The sequence below is a fragment of the Peromyscus maniculatus genome, chromosome 3 (assembly GCF_049852395.1).
Source record: "Peromyscus maniculatus bairdii isolate BWxNUB_F1_BW_parent chromosome 3, HU_Pman_BW_mat_3.1, whole genome shotgun sequence".
In the NCBI taxonomy this organism is placed as follows: Eukaryota; Metazoa; Chordata; class Mammalia; order Rodentia; family Cricetidae; genus Peromyscus; species Peromyscus maniculatus.
In genome coordinates, this window is record NC_134854.1 from 9,129,221 (window position 1) to 9,151,375 (window position 22,155).

Sequence of the window (22,155 nt, forward strand, 5' to 3'; positions counted from 1 at the left end):
TGATCCTCCTGCCTCAGCCTCCAGAGTGGTAAGAGGTGTGAACCCCCAGAGCTATGTTAGACATGTATCCCATATCCACCCCTTGCTCCCTAACCCTCTCCCAACTTAATTACCTGCAAGGTGTCATTTGTGCTGCCCATTTATGCACGGGCACGTGACATCACTGGACCATGTTTGACTTATCAGAGGCCAACCACATCCTTAAAGAAAACTGACTTTCCCTCCTGAAGCAACCTTCACCTGCACAAAGCTCCTCAGCCAGGGGGTGGGTGCCCCTAAGCCCCTCCCCCATAGATGATGGGCTGTCGCCTGACTTGCTCTTGTGAAGCTCCAGTGACTGAATTCATGAGTGCGGTAGTCTTGTCATGTGCAGAGACTGTTTTGCCTTGGTCCTCCTTGGCCTCTGGATCTTACACTTTTCTTCTTCCATGATGTTTCCTGAGCCTTGAGTTCTGGAAAGGAGTGTACCAAAATAAAATAAAATGCCCCATTTATGACAATCATTCTTTTAACTTTGACCAGTAGTGAATTCTGTATTTACTGGGGATGATCAATGCATAAAGAAAATTTCCAGTGTGGTCTGAGATAGGCACTAATTTGTGGGTATAGAAATAAAAACTTCAAGGTCCATTTAGCGAAATAATAGGTTCACTCCTGGGGAATATGAGTTTCCTAAGGATCCTTGGTCAGGTTTATAGTACTAGCCATGTATTTTCTCCTGTGGAGTGGGCTTTATATCAGAAAGCAATTTGATACCAAAGCTCCTCAGGTAGGAGTGGGTGCCCCTAAGCCCCTCCTCCGTAGATGATGGACTGTTGGGTGGCTTGCTCTTGTGCAGGTCTTATCTAGACAACCACAGTGACTGTGAATTCATGAGTGCATTCCAAACATACATTGCCTCTATTGCACCCAATAAGCATATCTTCTCAGTTTGCTCATTATTGTAGTTAGCAGATTTGGGAAGAGAGTCTATATGAGGAATTATCTAGGTCAAGTTGGCCTATGTGCATGCCTGTGGGGGATTTTCCTGATTGTTAATTGATATAAGATGACTAAGACCATTGTGGGCAGCATTATTCCCTAGACAGAAAGTTGTGAACAATATAAGAAAAGAAACTCAAGCTAGAGCAAAGAAGAAAGCAAGCAAGGATCCATGCATTTATTCTTTTTTTGGCTCTTGACTGTGGATATTAGTGTGAGTTTCTGCCTTGATTTTGCAGAAATGAAGAACTGTAATATGGAATTGTAAACCAGAAATCCCTGTCCTCCCTGATGTTGTCACAGCAACAGAAATGAACCTAGACATTCATCATAAGGACTTACTGTAGCTAGAGAATAACATATGATGTGAATTTTAGCTTTCAGCAGCTACTTTGTTGAGAATAGATATACCAAGTCATGTACAGAATCAAGGACAGCTGTTAAAACATAAAACATTCTTCCAGTAGAATGGTAAAAGCAGTGGGTCATATTGAGGATTATAGCAGATGGGCCCATGAGAAAGAACATGGGTTCCAGGATACAGAATGAAGGGTCAGCAGAGCTCCATGATGAACAAAATGTGGAGCAGAAAAGAGGGAAATCATGGCTCCTTCCAAGGGATCTGTCCAGGCAACTGTAAGGATGCAGTCATCACCTCCCCTTACAGGGAAGGCTATCAAGGGTGAGGCTGACTTGGTTAATAAAGGCCAGGAGTTGCTTGGATGCGTGCATTTGAAATGTCTGTGTCAAGTCAGCAGAACTCTCGGAAAAGTATGAGCTGGATATGTAAGTTTGACAGTCAGCAGTCTGTCAGAGGTGTTTAAAGTTATCGGACTGAGAGATGGAGAGGTCACTGGGGCGGGGGGGTGACACTGAAAACAGAAGACAGTTCCGAAACAGTCTGTCATTTAAAAGTCTTGACAAGGCAGAGGGCTGCGGGGTGGGGGTGGGGGACTATTAAAGGGAAAAGAGCAGAGAGGTGTGAAGGGCTCAGAAACCTCTGAGGGGAGCAGAGATCACTGACAACTAGAAAATAAAGTAACAGTAAACGAGTGGAAAAGCCATTTTAAAAAGGGGAAATGACACTTTTGGTTTTATAGTTTATTATTATATGCAAATGAAAAGTTTACTTGTTTTCTGTATAATTTTTAATTTACTGTTTGAGTTTCACACATGCCTACATTGTGTTTTGATCTTACCACCACCACTCCAAACTCCTCCTGGGTGACCTCTCTCATGTCTCCCTCCCCGCTTCATTTCCTTCACACACACACACATTGAATCTAGTTAGTACTGACCGTATAGGCATGGGTTTTTGGTCATCCACTGAAAGCATTTTATTTTAGTACTAAAGCATACTACACAATTCTTTCATCATGTGAGAAAGTCTTCAGTAAGCTTCTTCTCATTGAATTTTGTGAATTCCTAGTAAAACATAATATAGCTTTGCTATATCCTCTACGACTTTAGGACTTGAGCAGCTGAACGTACTCAGGAAATGAATTCAAGGCAGTATCTGTGTAGAAACTATTACATTTTTATAATTTTACACAATTGTTTTATTTATACCTCATTGGGTAAACATTTTTTCAGCAGTTTCATTGACTATCTCTAAAGTTTTCAACTTTGCTTCCATAATAGAAGTATTTCTATTTCAATAATGTATTGAATGTTTAATGAAGTTCATTAATTATATGATGAGATCATCAGCCATAGATTTAAGACCAAACACTGGTGAGTTTTTAGTAAACATAATTGAGTTCTTGAGAACAGAAGTGAATGGGTGCCAACTCCAGACATTTGGCATCACACTGACTGGAACAATCATGTGAAGTCTCTGCTCTTGGGGCGGGAGTAGAGCTGAGCAGCGGATTGCTCGCTGTCTGTGCACTCAGCCCCAAGAGCCTAAGTTCCTGCTGCAACACTGAATACTTACTAAACACTCACTAAACTCATCACGTAATACCATGTTGAATTCATTACACCCCTTACAAACATAAATTTACTCCATGATGATTCTCTGTATATTTTCTGCATTTTGTAGAAGAAATTGAGGGATCACAAGACCAGGGCCATTTGCCATTCTAGCTAGAAGAAAGCTGACTGTGAGGTTCAGACTCAGGTCTGTGTGACTCTTGGGACTCTTGTAAACATACTGACCTTTGGAACTGTATCCTGACTTGTTCATGACATTATGTATAAAGATAAGGACAATATAGTCAACTCTAGAGGAAAAGAGGACTCTGGTCTTCCCGCCTTTTTTTTTTTTTAACAGCCTGAGAATATTGCTGAAGGAGAAAAAGTCAGTAAAACAGAAAATGTTGAGAATTAAGGAATGATAAATAGTTCACTCTGTATTCTCCCAAAGAAACCGTGGTAAGACTGGGAGACCAGTATTTGCTTCAGTACAAGAAGGCTCAATTTAGCGTTGAATAAGATAGCTGTCCTTTGATTTACCTTTAAAACCTTCATAGCTGCTTATTTTATTTAATAGCTTTGCCTGATTGTTTTTTCTACCAAGGCTGTTTCTAAACTTCTCTTTATTCTCCTAACAGATGCTCTTAAAATACCCTTAAGGATTTCCGTGGGTGAGATTCAACCAAGCAACAATTGTTCTGATGACTTCGAATGTGAGCACACAATATGCGCTTTAAATATCCGCAAACAGACATCATGGGATGATTTTTCAAAAGCAGTGAGTCAAGCTCTGACAAATCATTTCCAAGCCATCTCTTCTGATGGATGGTGGAGTCTGGAAGATGGGACATTTAATAACACTACCGACTCCTGCATCGGTCTCGGCACCAGCAGTATACAATCCATCACGCTAGGTATAAGCAGCCTTGAAGTGAAAAGAAAGTTAACCGTCTGGGTGTATTTATGTCCATGGGCTTCCTCGCCTGATAGTTCACTGATGAAATACATTCAAGGCTTGGCTTGTGGCAGCTGCCAGCACTGCAAACCTTGAACCTTCACAATGAGCCATTACATAATGCAACCTGTTAATGTAAAAATGCTTTTACGCCTCAAGTAATGCTAGAGAGTAAAGAACTTGAAAGGCTTTGACGAGGCTTTGTTATTACACTCGTGTTCTAGGTAAATGCAGGAAACTAAGCACATTACAGATGCTTGCTTATGGGTATCATCTCAACCTAACTCCAGCTTTGTGCCAGTTGTCTGGTGCTGTGTTAACACCTTACCTCCATGACAAGGGTCCAATGCAGGCTAGAATGGAAAGAGATCCTTTAATGAAGATGCATTCAAAGCTCCCACATGGGATGGGTCAGAGTGGTAACTGCTTATTTCTACTTGACAGGCACGACAAAGACCATAAAAAGATGAGGTCTGTTTTCTGGTGAGCACAGAAAGTGCTCACAAAATATTTCTTGCCCCCTGTGGGCTCCTTTCTTCTTAGATCCAAATTAACATCCATAAGAAAGCCTCTTTGCAAGATCTGCACTCCGTACTTTATGAAGCATCCACCCCAAAGCCACACTGTACAGCTAACTAGGTATTGGAGAACTTGCCCAAAGGTACAAGACTTATGAACAGAGCAGTCAGGATTCCAATCACAGGCTCTCTGAGAGGGAAGCATCCATGTTCCACTGCATCCTGTTTAAAAGGAATGGTCAAAGTCAAGGAAAGGCAAATTTTTACTATTGCTTTTATGTATCCACTTAAAACATATGGTGGGTTTTTGAAGCTTGCTCATAAATGCAGGTTTACATTAAGATGTATTCCACTAGTTTGAGAGCAAGTTATTTATGACAACGTGGCATGATAGTTAAAATATTGCCACGGAACCATCATTGTGTGATTCTAAAACTGCTTTAAGAAAATAAGGCACAAGTGTTTCTCGGGAACACACTCTGCCCGCCTTGCACAGTGTTGTGCAGAGCATGGCTCTGTGCTGAAGTCTGATCCGTAAAGACAAGAAAGCCGTGCTCTGAAAGAAGTGGCAGGCACCTGCTGTTGTCCAGCTCGTCTGGAAGCTGCTGACAGTGGACGGATATCCCCAGCAGCCAATGAGTGTGCCTCTGAACAGTGGCTGGCAGGCAGGTGAAGGATCAGCCTTATCACAGAGTTGTAGCATGCCCAAGGAGACTTTCAGTTCTAAAAGTCATTGAGTTCTGTGACCAGAGGGCTTAGCTTAGTGCCTTCCTATAGCCAGTTCATAACTGATATTATTTTTAATGTTCCCAAGTGAATTTTCTGAGGCCATGATTATAGGAACTTGAGGTCAGCTGAGATGCAGAGGGCTAGGGTTAGTATTGGAGTATCAGAGTCATGCTGAGATAGATCATTGGAGTGGTCTGAGATTCTGAAACAACACCAAAAAGTTCTGGAAACTTGGCTGGAAAGTGACTGGGTCACTTTCTCTAGAGACCAGTTAGTTAAGGATCAGATGTTCTCCAAAGTACTGGGTCTTTGTGAAGCAGGCAGTGGTTTTAGGATAGGAAATTTTTGAGAGCTTAATCTTGGAAATAATCGGGATATATTTTTGTTCTTTAGAGTTTCTATAAATTACTGTTTTTGAGAAGTCTGTAGAGTCAACACCTTTCCCTTTGACCTTTGACGAAGATGTTGCGGAGTTAATTGCCCTGGATGACCTTTGACCTCAGAAGCTCCAGATTCTTTAGCATCTCATGGAGGAGAATGGGTTTGCCATTCTGAAATCATCATTTGAGCTCTCCCTGATATTCTATTTCCCTTTATTCAACAGGAAATATACCATGGTCAGCTGGCCAGAGCTTCCCTCAGCCCCCTTGGGACTTCATGAAGAAGAGGAAGGTAGAGCAGGTCACTGCGCTCCTGTCAGGTAACGAGATTGCAAGCCAGAGTGGCGCTAAGGAGCGTGTGCCTCATGCCTGGCTCTCAGAGGGCCACTTCCTAACCCTCGGGGACGCTGTCCCCTTGCTTCTGGCAGTACTGGTGTGACTCTCACAGTGAGCTGGTTAGATGTGTCTGAAGTATCTGATGATCAAGGGGAGGGGAGATGTAGAAGTCATGTTTCTGTCAGTTTCAGTTAGGTCTGCCCGGCTCACAGATTCCTGCCGCTCTCATTGTGTCCCTCATTAGAAACAACCTAGAGGCAAACTGGCATGCTGCTGGGAGAGACAGACTGCGTGAAAAGAGAAATGTCCGTTGTTGCTGTCCACTGTGTCATATGCCTGGTCTGATGATTATAGTGGTATACATCAGTATTGAGACAGTATCTACTGCTTTTAGGCTGTGTTTGTATCTATGACTTATTACAAGTATAACGTCACCCAGTGGTCATAGCACTCCACTAGGTTGTATTTCTGCTTATTTCTAATTTACATAGAGTACTGAGTCTCTGATTGATTTTCTTATATAATGTCTAGTTATTAGTATGTAGTGTATATTTACTGTTACTCAGCCCTGGATTCTAAAAGGCTGTTGATTTCTTTATGTATTTTTCACATGTAGGGATGGACTTTCAAAAAATAAGTGTTGACTGAAAGTTTTATTTTATGAATTATATTTCTGGAATTTTTTTTAAAGTTGAGTGCCCACTCTAGAAAACTTATTTCAGTTTAGCCAGTGTGTTGAGAGAGTGGCAGAACTTGGGTTGGGGATAAAACCTAAAGGGGGACCCTGGCCTTGTACATTAACTTTAGACAAGGCTTTAGCTTTCCAAAGACTGTGGTTATCTGTGACAACTTTTGCTAATAAACAGTGAGGCACGGAGCCCAGGAGCCAGCCAGCAGGCACAGCTCCCCGGGTGCAGCTGGACTCTGGAGGTCCTGGAGATAATTGCTAAAATGGTCAGTGGGCCTTCTTGGAGGAGATAAGAATCAACTGTGGAACTTTCCAGTTCCCGGGGGCACGAGCTGTTTAGTAACCAGTAAAGCAGTGTCAAAGTCACTCTGATGCTTCTTGGCCAAGTGTCAGCTCCTGTAAGGCCACAAGTGTCCTGTTTCACGGTAGCTCGTGTGGCATCTTGATCATCTCTATTTAACAAGGAAAGGCCAATTTTCCTTCTCTGTGCACGTTTCCCACAGGTCCCCGAGAAGGCTGCCTCAGTAGTGTGACTTACGCATCCATGATCCCTCTTCAGATGCTGCAGAACTACCTCAGGCTGGTAGGTTGGCCATCATCCGTATTGCAGCATCATCAGGTGCTCCATGCGGATATGATGTTGTTTTCCCCAACACCCTTCTCCCTGGTAGGCTGTCCATCGCTGGCCTGGGTATCTGTCACTGTGATCCGGGTGTCCATTTCTTTGACCCAGAGAGACTACCAGTGATTACTAAAGTGCTTTAACTTGGGTCAGAACATATTAACACGGATGTGCCATCAAATCATAGACATAGAAAGGAGTAAACATGTATATAAAGATGGCTTATTATGGGCTTTTATAATTTAAAATTGATTAAGTAAGTTCACATCAGTTGGAATATTGATTGGACTTCCTTTCCAAAAACCAGATAATTAGAGCTTACAAGACGGAGGTTTTTTTTTGTTTTTTGTTTTTTTTTTTCTTCTCACATCTCTAACTTGCAGCCGGTCTGGGGAAGTCTGGGGAGTGAGGACAGCCAAGATGACAGCTCCAGGGTCCCACCATGTTACCAGAATTTTAGGTCATGTCCCTACTGGGCTATTGGGTGTGTTCTGTTGTGTAACCATGTCCCTTGCTGAAACTAGGCAGTTTGTTAGCAAAAGGAGGAAGAGAAATGTGATTATCAAGGGAAGCAGTAACTTTAGGTAGAAAACAGACAAGTAAATATGTTGTAGTCAGTACATACTTCACAAATGTAGGTACTGTGCCAACTGTTTTTACTTATTTATTCATAATAACCCTACAAGATTGATAATGTTACCTCCACTTTGAATGAGTAAGGCAAAGAGAGGTTAACCAGATCTTATGATCAAAGGGATACACATAGTCACTGATGGAACCCAAACTGTGGAAGTGCCTGAGGTACCCTTTGTCTGAGTGAGGTCTACTGAAACGAATGTGAACAGCATACGACAATAATCAAAGCTCCACTATTTAAAAATAGTTTGTGCTCTTTACATAGGTTGTTTCCATGGGGTGAAAGTTAATGTTTTTGTAAAGCCATACACTGATAAAGCCGGCCGGGCTCAGAGTCTGGACCTACCTTGTACCAGCAGGCAGGTAGGGCCTAAGCATGCCTGTCTGTGGGACACTTCCGCTTCTCTCTCTTTGCTTTTGTTCATTCCTTTCCCCACAAGGCGTCAAGTATTCCCAAGAGGAAGTGCTCCGGCTTATCCCTTTACTTAGAAGAAAGTTGAGGGCGTGGACCCCTGATTGTCAGGAACGTGAGCCTCAGGCTCCGAGTAGAGCCACTTTCTCTCCCCTCCCAGCATCTCTGTGCATTAAGCATGGTTTCACCCAAGCACTGAGTTGTTTCAATCTAAAACTATGGCAAAATTAAATATCTTGATAGGCTTTGTGTCTAGTAAGGGCTGTTGCTGCTGTGATGAACCATCATGACCACAAGCAATTTAGAGAGGAAAGGGCTTATTGCCCACAGTTTCATGTAACAGCTCATCATCCAAAGCAGTGAGGGAGGAACCTGGAGGCAGGAGCTGATGCAGAAGCCCTGGAGGAAAGCTGCTTACAGGCTTAAAGCCCAGCCTGCTTTCCCTTAGAACCCCAGACTATCAACCCAGGAGTGGTCCCACCCACAATGGCCTGGGCCCTCCCCCAGGAATCACTAATTTAAAAAATGCCCTACAGTTTTGCCTACAGCCCCAGCTTATGGAAGCGTTTTCTTAATTGAGGTTCCTTCCTCTCAAATGACTCTCGCTTGTGTCAAGTTGACAGAAAACCAGCCACTACACTTTATTTTGCAACGCTTCATTCCATTCACTAGATAAAGACCCCTGCGAGCTGACAGGGGAGAGGATTGCTGTCAATCAAGGGCAGCCTAGGTTACAAAAGTGAGACCCTATTTCAAAACAGAAGAAAAAAAATGAAAACAGAGAACCAGTTTTTATTTGACATTAGTGAGTAAATATAATACTGACTTTTATAGTTTCAGTAAACTGATATATATATAATATTGTGTGACTACATATACACAATGTAATTTCCCGTGTGTTACTTTTACTTCTTTGTGTCTGTTCTATAGAATTGACCTCAGACAAAGGTCACAAATCTCAGAACACAAAGGAATTCAGTTTTGTTTTTCTCTTTAATATCCCAAATGCCAGTTGTACAGACTTCTAGATCCATCTATTCTAACCCCATTGGTAGGTCTTCTCACATTTCAAGTATTACCAATTACTATTATTAGTTTTTAAGCTTTCTGATCAAATAATGTACGGTTGCATGCCCACGTTTCCAGATCTGTCCAGCACATGTCTGGGAGTGACTTTTGAGACGGGCGATAGACGTTCGGGGCAGTTTATGTGACTCAGTTGACGGTAACAGCCACTCATGCCTGTAAGACAGTCAATAATTCCTTTGAAACCGTGTGTCAGGAGAGGCCAGTATGAAATTCCTAGCTGTAAAACTTGTAACTTTAAGCGACAGCAATGCCAGTTTTATTGGCACAGTAAAGTCCTTTTATTTTTCCATTCTTTTCTTATGTTTAATGTCTCAACATAGCTGGCCTGAAGCTGTCTCTGGGCAGCAGCCCTTACTCAGACTGTGTATGACAAGGGGAATACCAAACCAAAGTTGAGATTTTATTGCTTTAAGATACCACAAATCTGAAGACACGCCTCAGTTGCCATGGAGACAGTAATGAAGACCACAGCTCTTGGATTAACCCCATTCTTTGGGGGTGGGGGGATGAAAGAATGGATGGGCCATTGTCAAGGTTGCTTGTTTCCAGAATTGCTGTGCTTCACAAAGCCCTGATGGACATGTGATATGTTAGTCCAATAAGATGCAAAGGTACAAGAATAAAAGATTACTATCAATCATGATAATGAGGCCGTATCCCTTTACTAATAAACAAAAGTGTCACACCGTAGCAGAATAATTCTGGTGACTGTAACTCAGGCTATAGTTTTTAGAAGTGGAATTTTATCTCAATTTTCAAGCAGATTTCCTTTCAACACAAAAACCTTTCTACCACTAGTCCCGTCCAAAACAATATTAGCTTGCTTCTCAGTCTTTCTGATTGTGGCGCCCTCTGCTGGAAGCATAAAGCATGAAACATGACTTTACATTCTCTATACCTAAGAGTTTGACATTTGGAAAAAAGTGATATGATAACTCTAAAATGGATGAATAGCTTTTTTTTTTAAACCAGGTTTTTCATATGCATACAATTCTCAGTGGACTAGCTATAATTTGCTTCAATAATTAATTTTTAGTTAAGATTGTAAATGATAATCAATATACCTATACATCATTTGTTCAAAGAAAAAAAACCAGCAAAAAAATTGATAATACCTGAAATGAGAAGATATTATCACTGGAATTTGTGTGTTAAAATACAAACAACTGGGAATTCTGTGCATTTGTTTTGTCTTTACCTACACAGTAAATGTATTTGTTCATATTCCGTTGTGTTCCACGGGGGAGATTGTCAAGTTTAAACATAAGGGTTTTGTTGCTTGTAAAAGGCCCTTTCAGTGTATTTTAAATTGTTTCCTGTCCTTTGTCCCTGAAAATGAATGTGTGAGAACAGATGAGGTGTTGGTGCTGAAGATAGCTTATCTCTGAAGCTAGATCTTTGGCTGTTACAGGATTTCAGAATCAGCCTTCAGGAAGTGCGGACAGCTTGTCAGGAGAGCTGTAATGAATAAAGCACTCTTGTTTTCAGAAGTAAAACAAGCTTAAATTGCAAGGCCAGTTGAAAAATCTCAGGGGTAGGATGTTCAGTAAATCCTCGAAATCTGTATCCCATTTCACTAGTGTGAAACAATCCATTCCTTGTGAAAGAATTTCTGTCCGGCAGTTCCTAGCGATGTGGGATTAATTTGGAGAGCTGGAGAGTTCTGGTTTAGAATTGCACCTGCCTAGCAACATCTAGTCCACAGTTTTCCACTAAGGTGCTTTTTGAAAAGTGGCAAAACCTCGGTAAAACAGAACTGAGGTCTCCATTATACCAGGCTTTCCCTTTCTTTTGGGCCACCAACCAGCTCCCAAATCATGACATGGAGACTTCTTATTAGTTATGAATGCTCAACCTAGCTTGGGCTTGTTTCTGGCTAGCTCTTTTAACTTGATTAACCTGTTTCTCTTTTTCTACCTTTTGCCTCAGGGCTTTTCACTTTTCTTTCCTTCTGTATATCTTACTTTCACAGCTTCGTCTGTCTGTCTGTCTGGCAGCTCCTCGCTTCTGGCCCCGGGCATACCTCTCTCCTCCCTCTTCTCTCCTCTTGTTCTTTTTTTTTTTTTTTTTTTTTGAGCCTAGATTTCTCCTCCTATTTATTCTCTCTGTCTGCCAGCCCTGCCTATCCTTTCTCTGCCTGGCTCTTGGCCATTCAACTCTTTATTTGACCAATCGGGTGCCTTAGGCAGTCAAGGTGAAATAAATGCAACACATCTTTACATAATTAAACAAATGCAGTATAAATAAATGTTAACACACCTTTACACGGTTAAAGCAATATTTTGCAGCATAAACAAATGCACCACATCTTTACATACATTTTCCACAGTATTCCATTAGCAAGAACCTGAGACTTCCCTACTGCCTTTGGAGTACTAGGCTCACCTTTTCATGCCTCCTGAAATCAGAAAATACTGTCATCCCTTCCTTACCATGTTCCCAGTGATACAAAACTAGAAGATTGACACCAGTGAAAAATTGAGCAGTTCGGCTCAGCTTTAGCTGCGCGATGCAAATCTCTTCTACCGTGTCAGTGTGAACCCTTTCATATCCATTAGAAACCGTAGAGACACCTGAACAAGAAGCTGATGAAGATTGGTGAGAGCATGTTGAGTCCTGAGAGGTGCATCACTCATGAGCACTTCTCTGGGGCTGGAGATGAATAGCGTGGGCTGCAGTTCGTCCTTGTGCTTATCCGTCTCGCTGGGCAGCAGAGCCTGCAGCCATTGTTCTATAGTTTAATCAGCGGCTTATAGACATGGAAAAACCAGAGCAAAAATATGGACAGTGCTGTAGAATGCAAAGAAATAAAACTGTGAAATTGATGCAAGAAAGCTCTAGTACAGTCTGACCTAGGATGATTTAAAAAAAAAAAAAGTGTTGGAAAGAAATTGGATTTAGTAAGGAACTACATAGGTAAGTGAAAACGCTGTGGTATAGTAAGGATGTACTCAAGCCAGCAAAGAGTAAGCCGAGATAGTGACTATCCAGTGTTGTATGAGACTAACTCATGGAGCTCTCTCAATATGTCAACCAGAAGGTTAGAGGTATAGTAATGGGATACGATGACAGATGTCTTCACAAAGAACCGAGAGAAGTATTGTAGGTGTTCCTCAGAAATATAGAAAACCAGTAGATATTACCAAAAACATAATGGAAGAAAAATTTCCTAAGCCAGCCTCCCACCACCCAAGGGGGGGAGGGCGACTGTGTAGATTCTATTTAAGATTGACACAAAGAGGTCATAACTAAACAAATCTTATCACCATTTTTAATGACAGATATAATCTCATACATTCTTCAGGATTTCCACTCATAAATACAAGTAAGCACAATTATAACTCAGCAATATTCTTCAATTGTAACTTTTCCTAGGATTCTTATGGTACTGTAACACCTTAGCCTTGAAACTGAACCTCAAGTACTTTCCAGAATATTCTCTCATGTTTCTGAGGAAGTCCTTGCTTCAGTCTTGGTCCTTGCTTTCACATTGGCCATTGGCTTGATCAGCCACCAATACCACAGAAATCAGCCTTGCCACGGCTGTGTCCATCCTAGGGTTTAAATCTCTACATTCCCTCAGCAGCTATACCCACCATTGTGCCTCAGGTAGGCATTAGTAACTTCTTATTGAAGGCTTACCACTAACAGAATAGTATTTAACTTCAGAGAAAATTCACTCATGGCTATCAGAAATATTGTCTTTCATACCCTAAAACCCAGTCCCAAGCTTGCCATCAAGGGCCCCTGAAGAATGACCCTCTTTAGCTCAAAGTGTGACAGCTGGCAGGTAATCCTTGTGCATCCCCTTGGCCTGAATATATTCTGTAGCTTCTGTAAGCATGTCCCAGTATCCTGGGGAGGGGAGGTGCAGTTTAAGTTTTAAAAGACCTCAAATGTCTAGTAAATGCTGCTAATCTCAAATAGCTTCCTTCTTTTGGATGCCTGGGGATAATTGGGAAATCTGTGCTGCTACACCACCTTTTCCTTGTCAAACTAGCATCTTCACCCAGGATTCTTCTTGCTTTGGAACAGGTTGAGCAATATCACAATGTCATTTTCCATGGCCCAGAAGGAAGCTTGCAAGACTTCATAGCACATCAGCTTGCCCTCTGCATGAAGGTACTGTGTATTTTCACACCCTTTCGTTTTCTTTGAAAACTGGGAAGAATGTGGAGCTAATCTCCCTGCTTTGTTATCACAGCACAGACAGATGGCTGCAGGATTCCCCTGTGAAATAGTGAGAGCTGAGGTGGATACAGGTTTCTCCAAGGAACAGCTGGTAGACGTGTTCATCAGCAGTGGTAAGAGCTTCCGGAGACCTGGTTTGTGATACCTCAAAGGCATGTTCTTCACCGACGCCATTCCACGGAAGCCCCTGTAATTATGCAGCTTCTTAGCTTCTTCCCGTGGATGAAACTAAAAGTTGCGATGAAAACTGGAAGCCCAAATGAACAACACTTAAGCAACATTTCTGTCAATGCCACTGTATTAATTGGTAATCTTGAACTTTCTTCTTTATTTTTACAAACCGCTCCGTGTTCTGACAAACGATTTGACCGTCAGCAGTGGTGTAGCCAGAGAAGAGGTGATAGAAGCAGCCCCCCTTAGTAGGACTGCGTGTTGCATTTCGACATTGCCTAGGATGGCTGCTGCATGGTGGTGACACGAGACAGATTGGTGTGTAGTAAATTTTGCCATTCACACATTCCAAGGAATGACGTACTCATTATTCTCACGCCTGGAGTAAACGTCTGTCTTCAGCTGACCATTAGTGTGCCATTGATGAGCACTCTGGCAAATACAGTACACGCACCCATTAACCCATAGGAGTTCTACAACAGTCCTCTGCAGGTGGCTGTCATTGTGTCTACTCCCACAAATAGGGTGGCAGAACCACGTGGAAACATTTATTTAGATACATTATTCATGAGTCCTTTCATAGCTTACCATCCCAAGTTCCACCACAGATGCACAGATGCACAGATGTGGTCGACACCTTCAGGACACCAAGCTGAAATGGATTCATCTTTAGTGCCAAGAGGGTGTAGCCACCTGGGGGAGAGGTTGTAAGATCCCAAGAGGATGAGCTGAACCATTCTAAATATGAATAGGGAGGGCTGTGCCTTGTCTTTGGAGCTGTGATGAATGGGGTTACCCTGTAGCTTTGGACTTAACTGTAGACCAAACTTAGGAAGATAGAAATCACCTTCAGGTGTTTTTTTGTTTTTTGTTTTTTTTTTTTTCATTTTTCTTTATTAAGAAGTTTTCTACTCACTTCACATACCACCCACAGATCCTCCCTTCTCCCTCCTCCCACCCCCAGGCCTCTCTCCCAAGCCACCCCTCATCCCCACATCCCCAAAATCAAGGTCTCCCATGGGGAGTCAGCAGAGCCCAGCACACTGAGCCTAGGCAGGTCCAAGCTCCTTCCCACTGCACCAAGGCTGCACAAGGCATCACACCACAGGCACTGGATTCCCAGAAGCCTATCCATGCACCAGGGACAGATCCCGATCCCCCTGCCTGGGTGCCCCCCAAACAGTTCAAAATAAAGTTTAAAATGAGTTTGGAGAACAACTGAGAATTCTTTAAGCCTGGAAGTACCCTCTGGAAATAGGAACATCTAGAATCTTAGTGTGTAGCAGGAATCTTAAAAGTTCTCACCAGTTCCTCAGCTGGTCCTGTTTCCTCAGACTGGAAGCCTCTGAGTCCTCATTCAGAATGAATCCCAGCTGAATTGTGCTGCATCAAAGCCTGAAAGCTTAACCAGGCCAAATGCTTAACCAGCCAAATGCTTAACCAGCCAAATGCTTCTAGTTTCTGGTCCTCAAGCCTTATATATCTTTCTGCTTTCTACCACCACTCCCTGGGATTAAAGGCTGGCTTTCTGGGATTAAAGGCATGTGTCACCATGCTTGGCTATTTCCAATGTTGCCTTGAACTCACAGAGATCCAGAGGGATTTCTATTTCTGGAATGCTAGGATTAAAGGTGTGAGTGCCACCATTTTCTAGCCTTTGTATCTAGTGGCTGTCTGTTCTCGGACCCCAGATAAATTTATTAGAGTACACAACATTTTGGGGAACACATTACCACCACATTAGTGTCTGGCTACTGCACAGGCTAGCCTTCGACCAGAAACCAGGACATACATACAGAACACTTTTTTCTTTCATGCTGTTTCAGTCATAGATAACATTTGTCAACTTCTCCTCTTGCATGTCCTGTTCTAAAACTGTCCTTGTAACTGACAGCTCTGAGACAGACCATTCTGTGTCCCTGGCGAGTCATCTTGAATGCACTTGAGATGATGTTGCGTGTTCTATCCAGGGATACCACAGAAGAACATAGACTAGGACTCACTCACACCCAATCAGTCTAGCTGGAGCTGGACCTTCATCAGTCACACCATGGCTCTTGAAAACGTCCCTGTGCTGAGTGGTTATTTCTCTCTTAATTACTTAACAAAAGTCCCCTGTAGTTTCTCAGCTTTCAGGATTGTGTCATCTCAAGGTTAAGGGTACAAAATGATCTCTTTTCACCCTGTCAGGGTAGATGGTCACGTACAGACTGAACTCTGCTGTAAATGTAGACAGCTAAGAAAGCTGGGAAGCAGTGAGGAAAGCGTGGAGGATGCATAGGGGACCAGCCCAGCTCCGCAGAACTGGTGCTTGGCAGCTTCTTACAAAGAACTCTCCAAGTTTGGGAACTTGGAGAGAGGCCCCTTGCCTTAACACTCAGCTCCCCCTGGAGGGCTTCTCTGACCCTTCTGAGGGGAGCTGCTCCCCTGGGAAACATCCATAGAGTTTATTTGCATCTTGAGGTGGTAGTTAACTATAGATTAGGCAGTAGGAGAACTCTTGGGACTTAGGCCTCGCACTCCATTCCGTGTTATATCAGGAGCCTCTTGAAAGCTACTTCTGTGGCTTCTATTCCCTTTTCTTCTGTTCTCTCTATTTTTATTTTCCTGTAAGCAACAGGGTTTCTCTGTGTAGTACTGGCTATCTTGAAACTCACTCTGTAGACCATGCTGGCTTCGAACTCAGAGATCCACCTGCCTCTACCTCCGAGTGCTGGGATTAAAGGTGTGCGTCACCAACGCTGGCCACTGCCGCCACCACCACCACCACCCTGCAGCTTCTTCTCTTTTATTTGCTGGAGTGACTGAGTGAATATCCTGTTGCAGGAGGTAACACTGGTATGAGAAAAGGAAGAAAAGGAAGTAATTGTTCTTCCTATTCAGGAGTACTTCCTTGACATGGAGGTAGACGGAAGACCAGATCGAACAGGAAGTGCTAAGCCATATGACAGGGTAACCTGACTTTGGAAAATGCAGTGCTTGGAGCCTTTGTTTGTTTATTGTAGCACTTAGGATCGAACCTGGCACCTTGTGCTGCTAGGGAAGAGCTGTGCCAGGGCCCCAAGGTGAAGACTTTGAACAATACACTTGAGTAAATAAATAAGGAGAGAGATAAATCTGCACTCTAAATTCAAAGAGGAAAGGGTAGGAAAGGTTGTGTCATTTCTGAGTACAGAAGGAAATTCTGTATTTGGCTTAGCGATTTATAAGAATCAACAGTTTCCTTCAGTTTTTAATAGCATTTAATAATCAAAATGGTGATGTTTGTCTACTGCACTCTTGACTACAGTGACCTGTCAGCAGCATGAGTACTGTGAGTCTCTCATTGGCTTTTCTCTGCTGGCTCCAAGTTCTGCCAAATCTGTCCCCTGCTGCTGCTGCTGCTGCTGCTGCTGCTGCTCATCATCATCATCATCCTCCTCCTCCTCTCCATCACCTCCTCTCCACCCCATCATCTCTTGCTCAAGTGGCTTTGAGGCCTCACCAGCCCTCCTTATTTTCCCTGCTGTTCCTTCTTCGGCATGGCCTCCTCCATGACTCTTGGAGGACCACTCTAGGAGACAAAGCTTTAATAAATTTTCCTTGATATTACACTCTGAGGACTCCAGAATAGAAGTTGAAGTTCGTAGAATATTATGTCAAGTACATGTGGTCTGGCTTGTCATCTTGTGCCTACTTCTCTGAGTGCCTGAAACTCCCTTCCGCATGCTCATCCTTTCAATAGAGCCCGTTGCTTTTGGCGAGTGGCCAGTGGAGAGGTGGTGTGGAATATACCTTAGTGGACCAGGTGCGGATACCATGGCTTCTGAGCGGTGCAAGGCATGTCCAGTGAGCCCCAAGGAAGGGTTCCTGGGTCTATGGGTGCCTGTGCTTTCTTCATGCAGAAGGTGAGGGGGTGATGTAAGGCCTCAGGGAAGGGAAAGCAGACCGCTGCAGCCAAAAAGGCTCCCTAGTCTGTTGTACTCTAGCTTTCAGAACGATGAGGTATCAGGCTCATCTGTCAACTGCACTATTGCCTTTTGATCAAGAAGTGGGGTGATCAGATGGCCTTACAGAGGAGCACGTTGATTTCTCACCGATGGGCTGTGTGCTAGTGGGTCTTAGCCTTATTTTCTCCAAAGGTGAGGCATGGCCCTTGCATTTGACCAGCGTTGGAAAGGTGAATTTTTTCTTCCCCCAAGCAATGCAGGTATTTGTTCTTGTCTACATGCCTGAGGGGTAAAATACCAAGAGAGCCACAAAGAATAAATAAAAGAGCAAAACAGCAAAAGAAGCCCGAGGGGCAGAAGCAGAGTGAGCTAAGCTTTAAGAATCCAAAACTTCCATAGAGAGTCAAATAGAGCCAGCGAGGAAAGGGGTAAGAGCAGAAGAACCTCAGGAAGCAGGCAGGAGCTTACAGAGAAGCATAAATCACTCTGTATTCATGTAGTTCCAGAGGACATTTTCCTTCTCTTTTTACCCTTCGTGAGAGGCACACCACATGACCGTTGTTTGGCTAGGGGTTGTGAGTACATCATATTGCAGTTGGCTCAGGATCCTCTGCAACACGAGGTATGGAACTGGGTCATCAAGACAGATGGTGTTTTAAATTACACATGACACCGCATGGGAGAAAAGAAAAGTTAAAACTCTAGATCAATATTTTCACATAACACTTTGAGTGCCTTGGAGAACTTTCCTGTTTAGAAGTAAAAAAGAATGATATTACTGTAGTAATGGTAGATGAATATGCTAATTAGCCTCTAGAAATGCATTTACCTCGTTTGGCCCTGCATCACCGGAGGCTTTTGGAAGGCCTTCCCTCAGTCACCACTTTCTCATGTCCCGAGCATTGTCTCTGCAGACACTGGAGTAAGCAGTGTATGGAAGGGTTATTTTCAGTCCCCCAAGGGGTGATTATAAACCTGGGGTTTAGCTACAGTTGTGTCTGTTAACTATTTTCAGACGAAGGAGTGTTGCTGTTGAATCAACAGTGTAGGATTTTAATTGAAGGCTATCCAGAGTGAAGATTTAGATCTGAACCCCGGTGTCCAATTAAGATTGTCAATCTCTACAGGAGAGGAACAGGGCCAGTGCAGTCTGCATTTGGACGGTATAAAGAATAGTTTCAGAAATGAGCTTTGAAGTAGCATAGAGCGAAGGGGTCTGAAAGGGTCGAATTTCAAGCTTCAGGATAAAAGGAGTCCACAGACAGAAATAAAATTGGCAAGTGGCTTTTATTCATATCTCCAGAAATCTGCCACACTGGAAAAAACCTTCAAACTCAGAATTTGGTAATGAGTTCTCATTCACTTCTGTGACTCATTTAACATTTATATATGAAACTATGGTAACTAACCAGAACTGGACACATGCTGTTTCTCTAAGAAACACATTGGACTAAGGAAAGGGGTCACGGGGTGGGGGGGGGGTGTGATACCAAAAGGAGGCTATAAGGCCAGCAGTGTTAAAGACACTTTTCACCAATGGTGCCCACACTACCTTGATTGGTACTTCATCACAGACCAAGATGAACACAGATGAGGTAGACACCTATGAACAGCAACACTCGGCCCTTCCTTTTCTTCTAGACACAAACTCTGGGAGTCTGCTATAAATGAAGCCATCAATGCAATCTCTCTGAGTGCATCGAGAGAATGAACCTGTCTTTTCGACGCATCTTCCTGTACTCCTACACATCTACAAGTCCAGTTGATTTTAGGGCCAGTGTGATCCCACCTCCTTATTCTCTCTTTATACCTCTTCCATGACTACTGCCCTCCAGTCCGGAAACATCAGGCCTTACATGCCACCGTCACATTTCCTCATGGAATACAGTGATGGTCATGTGCTACCTGCCTCCATTAACGATGCAGCCTCTTCTTCAGTGGGAAAGTCAAAGTTGTCTTAGGTGTTTTTTCTCTGCTCCCGTCTCTTAAGGTGGAATGCAGACTTACTGTTGTGTCTCATAATGCTGGTCTACTTTTATGGTAGAGGCCCCCCTGGGGGAGCCCACAAAGGTGTTCTAGTGAGATCTGAGCTTACTTTACACAGCAGGGCTGCATTAGGGAATGGATTGACCATGTGCATGGTCACCAGGTGTCTGGGATGGTCTGCACTTGGCTGTGCTGTGGGAGGGTCTTTTGCTCCACCCTGTGGCATTCCTTTAAAAGCCCTTTAATAGAGACAAAAGGGGCTGGTGGGTTTTGACCCAGGCCCTCCCAAGGCTATCCTGTGTTTTCTGTCTGTCTCTCTCCTCTATATTTCTATCTACATGGTCCTCACTTCTCCCTGCTCAAGAGTACCCTGGGTAAAGTAGGGCAGGCCCCCCAAGCCCCCCTCACTTCTTGCCTTCAGCACAGCAGTTAGAGCTCCTGTTTCTTTTCTCTTTATTTCTTTTTTCTGCAAATCTCCTTACACTGAATGAGACCTCAGAGCAGGAGTCATTTCCTCTTTACCCCCATCCTGAAACATTTCCACTGATCTTCAGCAGTGGTGATGAATTCCCTCACAACACAGTCTCTGTCTTCCACATCTCTTTTCTGTCACTGGTGGGCAGTGTAGCAGACCCAGGCTGTTGTCACAGGACCTTCTTGTCACAGGGAACTTGAAGGAAGTGCCAGTGCCCAGCACAACTCTATCAATCAAAATCACTGATAATGCAGAGGGTGGAACCCAGGCAACTTGACCATGAGCACAGAATGGAGATGCAGCTGCTGTGGTGTGTGACCACAGAGCCCACTGAATTAGTGTGACACCCCGTTAGCTCTGAATTCACCACCCAGGCACTTTCTCTTACAAGTCTCCCAGTGTTGATTCAACGTACCAGTCCCTTCTGGGACTAAACTGTAACCAGCCAACATAGTTCTACATCTGCCCTCTCTTAAACTTTGATGGCCTTCTGGCATCTGTCCACTGTTAAAATGCCACTCCTCACACTAGCCCTCAATCAGAATGCCTTCCTTCTTCCCCTCCCCAAAGACATAACCAGCATTGGGCATGTAGCTCCCATAGCAAGGAAACACTTGGATAAACATTTGTTGAAATGCTATTCAGTTTTCTTATATGTTTTGGTGGTACAGCAGCATCAAACACTTGACCTAGCCATACACCTAAAAGAAACCAGAGAAAATCTGTACTTCTTTGGTCCTAAGTTACAGAAAAAGAAATGTAAGCCATTGGATAGATAGGTTGTATTTTTTTAATTACTAAATAGAAGAGGTCTATTTATTGGTACTATTTTGACCAGTTTTCTTTTTCTTTTTTTTCCCTAAAGACAGGCTTTCCCTGTCTATCCGTGACTGTCCTCTATAGACCAGGCTGGCCTCAAACTCACAGAGATCGGCCTGCCTCTGCCTCCTGGGTGCTGGGATTAAAGGTGTGCACCACCACTACCCAGTTCAATGTAATTTCTTATACTTCTATAATATACACACATGTGTATGTGTGCATGTATTATCTATTTATTTATTTAAGAAAGGCTCTCGGCCAGGTGGTGGTGGCACACGCCTTTAATCCCAGCACTCAGGAGGCAGAGCCAGGTGGATCTCTGTGAGTTCAAGGCCAGCCTGGGCTACCAAGTGAGTCCCAGGAAAGGCGCAAAGCTACACAGAGAAACCCTGTCTCGAAAAACCAAAAAAAAAAGAAAGAAAGGAAGGAAGAAAGAAGGAAAGAAAGGAAGGAAGGAAGGAAGGAAGGAAGGAAGGAAGGAAGGAAGGAAGGAAGGAAGGAAGGAAGAAAGAAAGAAAGAAAGAAAGAAAGAAAGAAAGAAAGAAAGAAAGAAAGAAAGAAAGAAAGAAAGGCTCTCACTATGTAGCCTGGCTTGCTTCAAACTCTGCCTGGGCCTCCAGTGCTGGTCACATAGATGTATTCATGTATTTCTGAGATAATGCTTGAACCTTGAGAAGCATAAGTTGTCATGTTACTAGATTGCTGTATAGAAGATGACATCAGACAATAGGGTGATGCCCAGCCCCTAGTACAAGGAAATTGAGATGGCTCTTACTTCTAGCCTAGTTGTTAAGGCTATTTAGCTGAAGAGGTTCACTCCCGTTGTTTAAGGATTTTTTTGAGATTGAAAATTGTATCTATAGCAATGAGAAGAAAGCACAGACGTTTCTCTCATAGCATCCATGACAAATAGAGCGTTCCACAAGTACTTTGAATTGATTGTTCCTCATGGAGGGTTAATTTGACCAGGACTGAAAGTTCTGAAACAGTCTAAGAAGTTAAATGAATAACTTCTTAATTGTCATATAGGAACTGCTGTTTTCATGTCTGAACTAAAGCAGTAATGACATGTGAGTGCCCGGTAGTCACCATGCCTTGTGTTGAGTATGTTTTGTAAACTGGCTTATTTGTTCCCTGTTAGTAAAATTTCCCCATGTAGCTTACATTTTTCTGTTTGGGTTGATATGTAGTCATTTCTGCTTGAGTGAGAGGAATGGTAAGGATGGAGACCCTGGAGTTGACTTCCTCTTCACTGTTTCTCAAACCTTGATCTGATCACTTCTCAGGACCATGACGTGCTTACATCTCTCAAAGCCTTACC

At 43.2% G+C, this 22,155-nt stretch overlaps 1 protein-coding gene across 4 annotated transcripts in view; it reads left to right on the forward strand.

Moving 5' to 3' along the window:
• The window catches only part of Cttnbp2 (cortactin binding protein 2), a 156,442-nt gene that overhangs the window by 108,621 nt on the left and 25,666 nt on the right, over nt 1-22,155 (forward strand). For all 4 annotated transcript variants that reach the window (XM_006991232.4, XM_042272818.2, XM_042272819.2 and 1 more), the window contains 5 exons: nt 3,537-3,812; nt 5,705-5,800; nt 7,008-7,087; nt 13,299-13,385; nt 13,468-13,567. In XM_006991232.4, the coding sequence (XP_006991294.1) occupies nt 3,537-3,812; nt 5,705-5,800; nt 7,008-7,087; nt 13,299-13,385; nt 13,468-13,567 (639 nt within the window). The remainder of the gene's footprint in view (nt 1-3,536; nt 3,813-5,704; nt 5,801-7,007; nt 7,088-13,298; nt 13,386-13,467; nt 13,568-22,155) is intronic.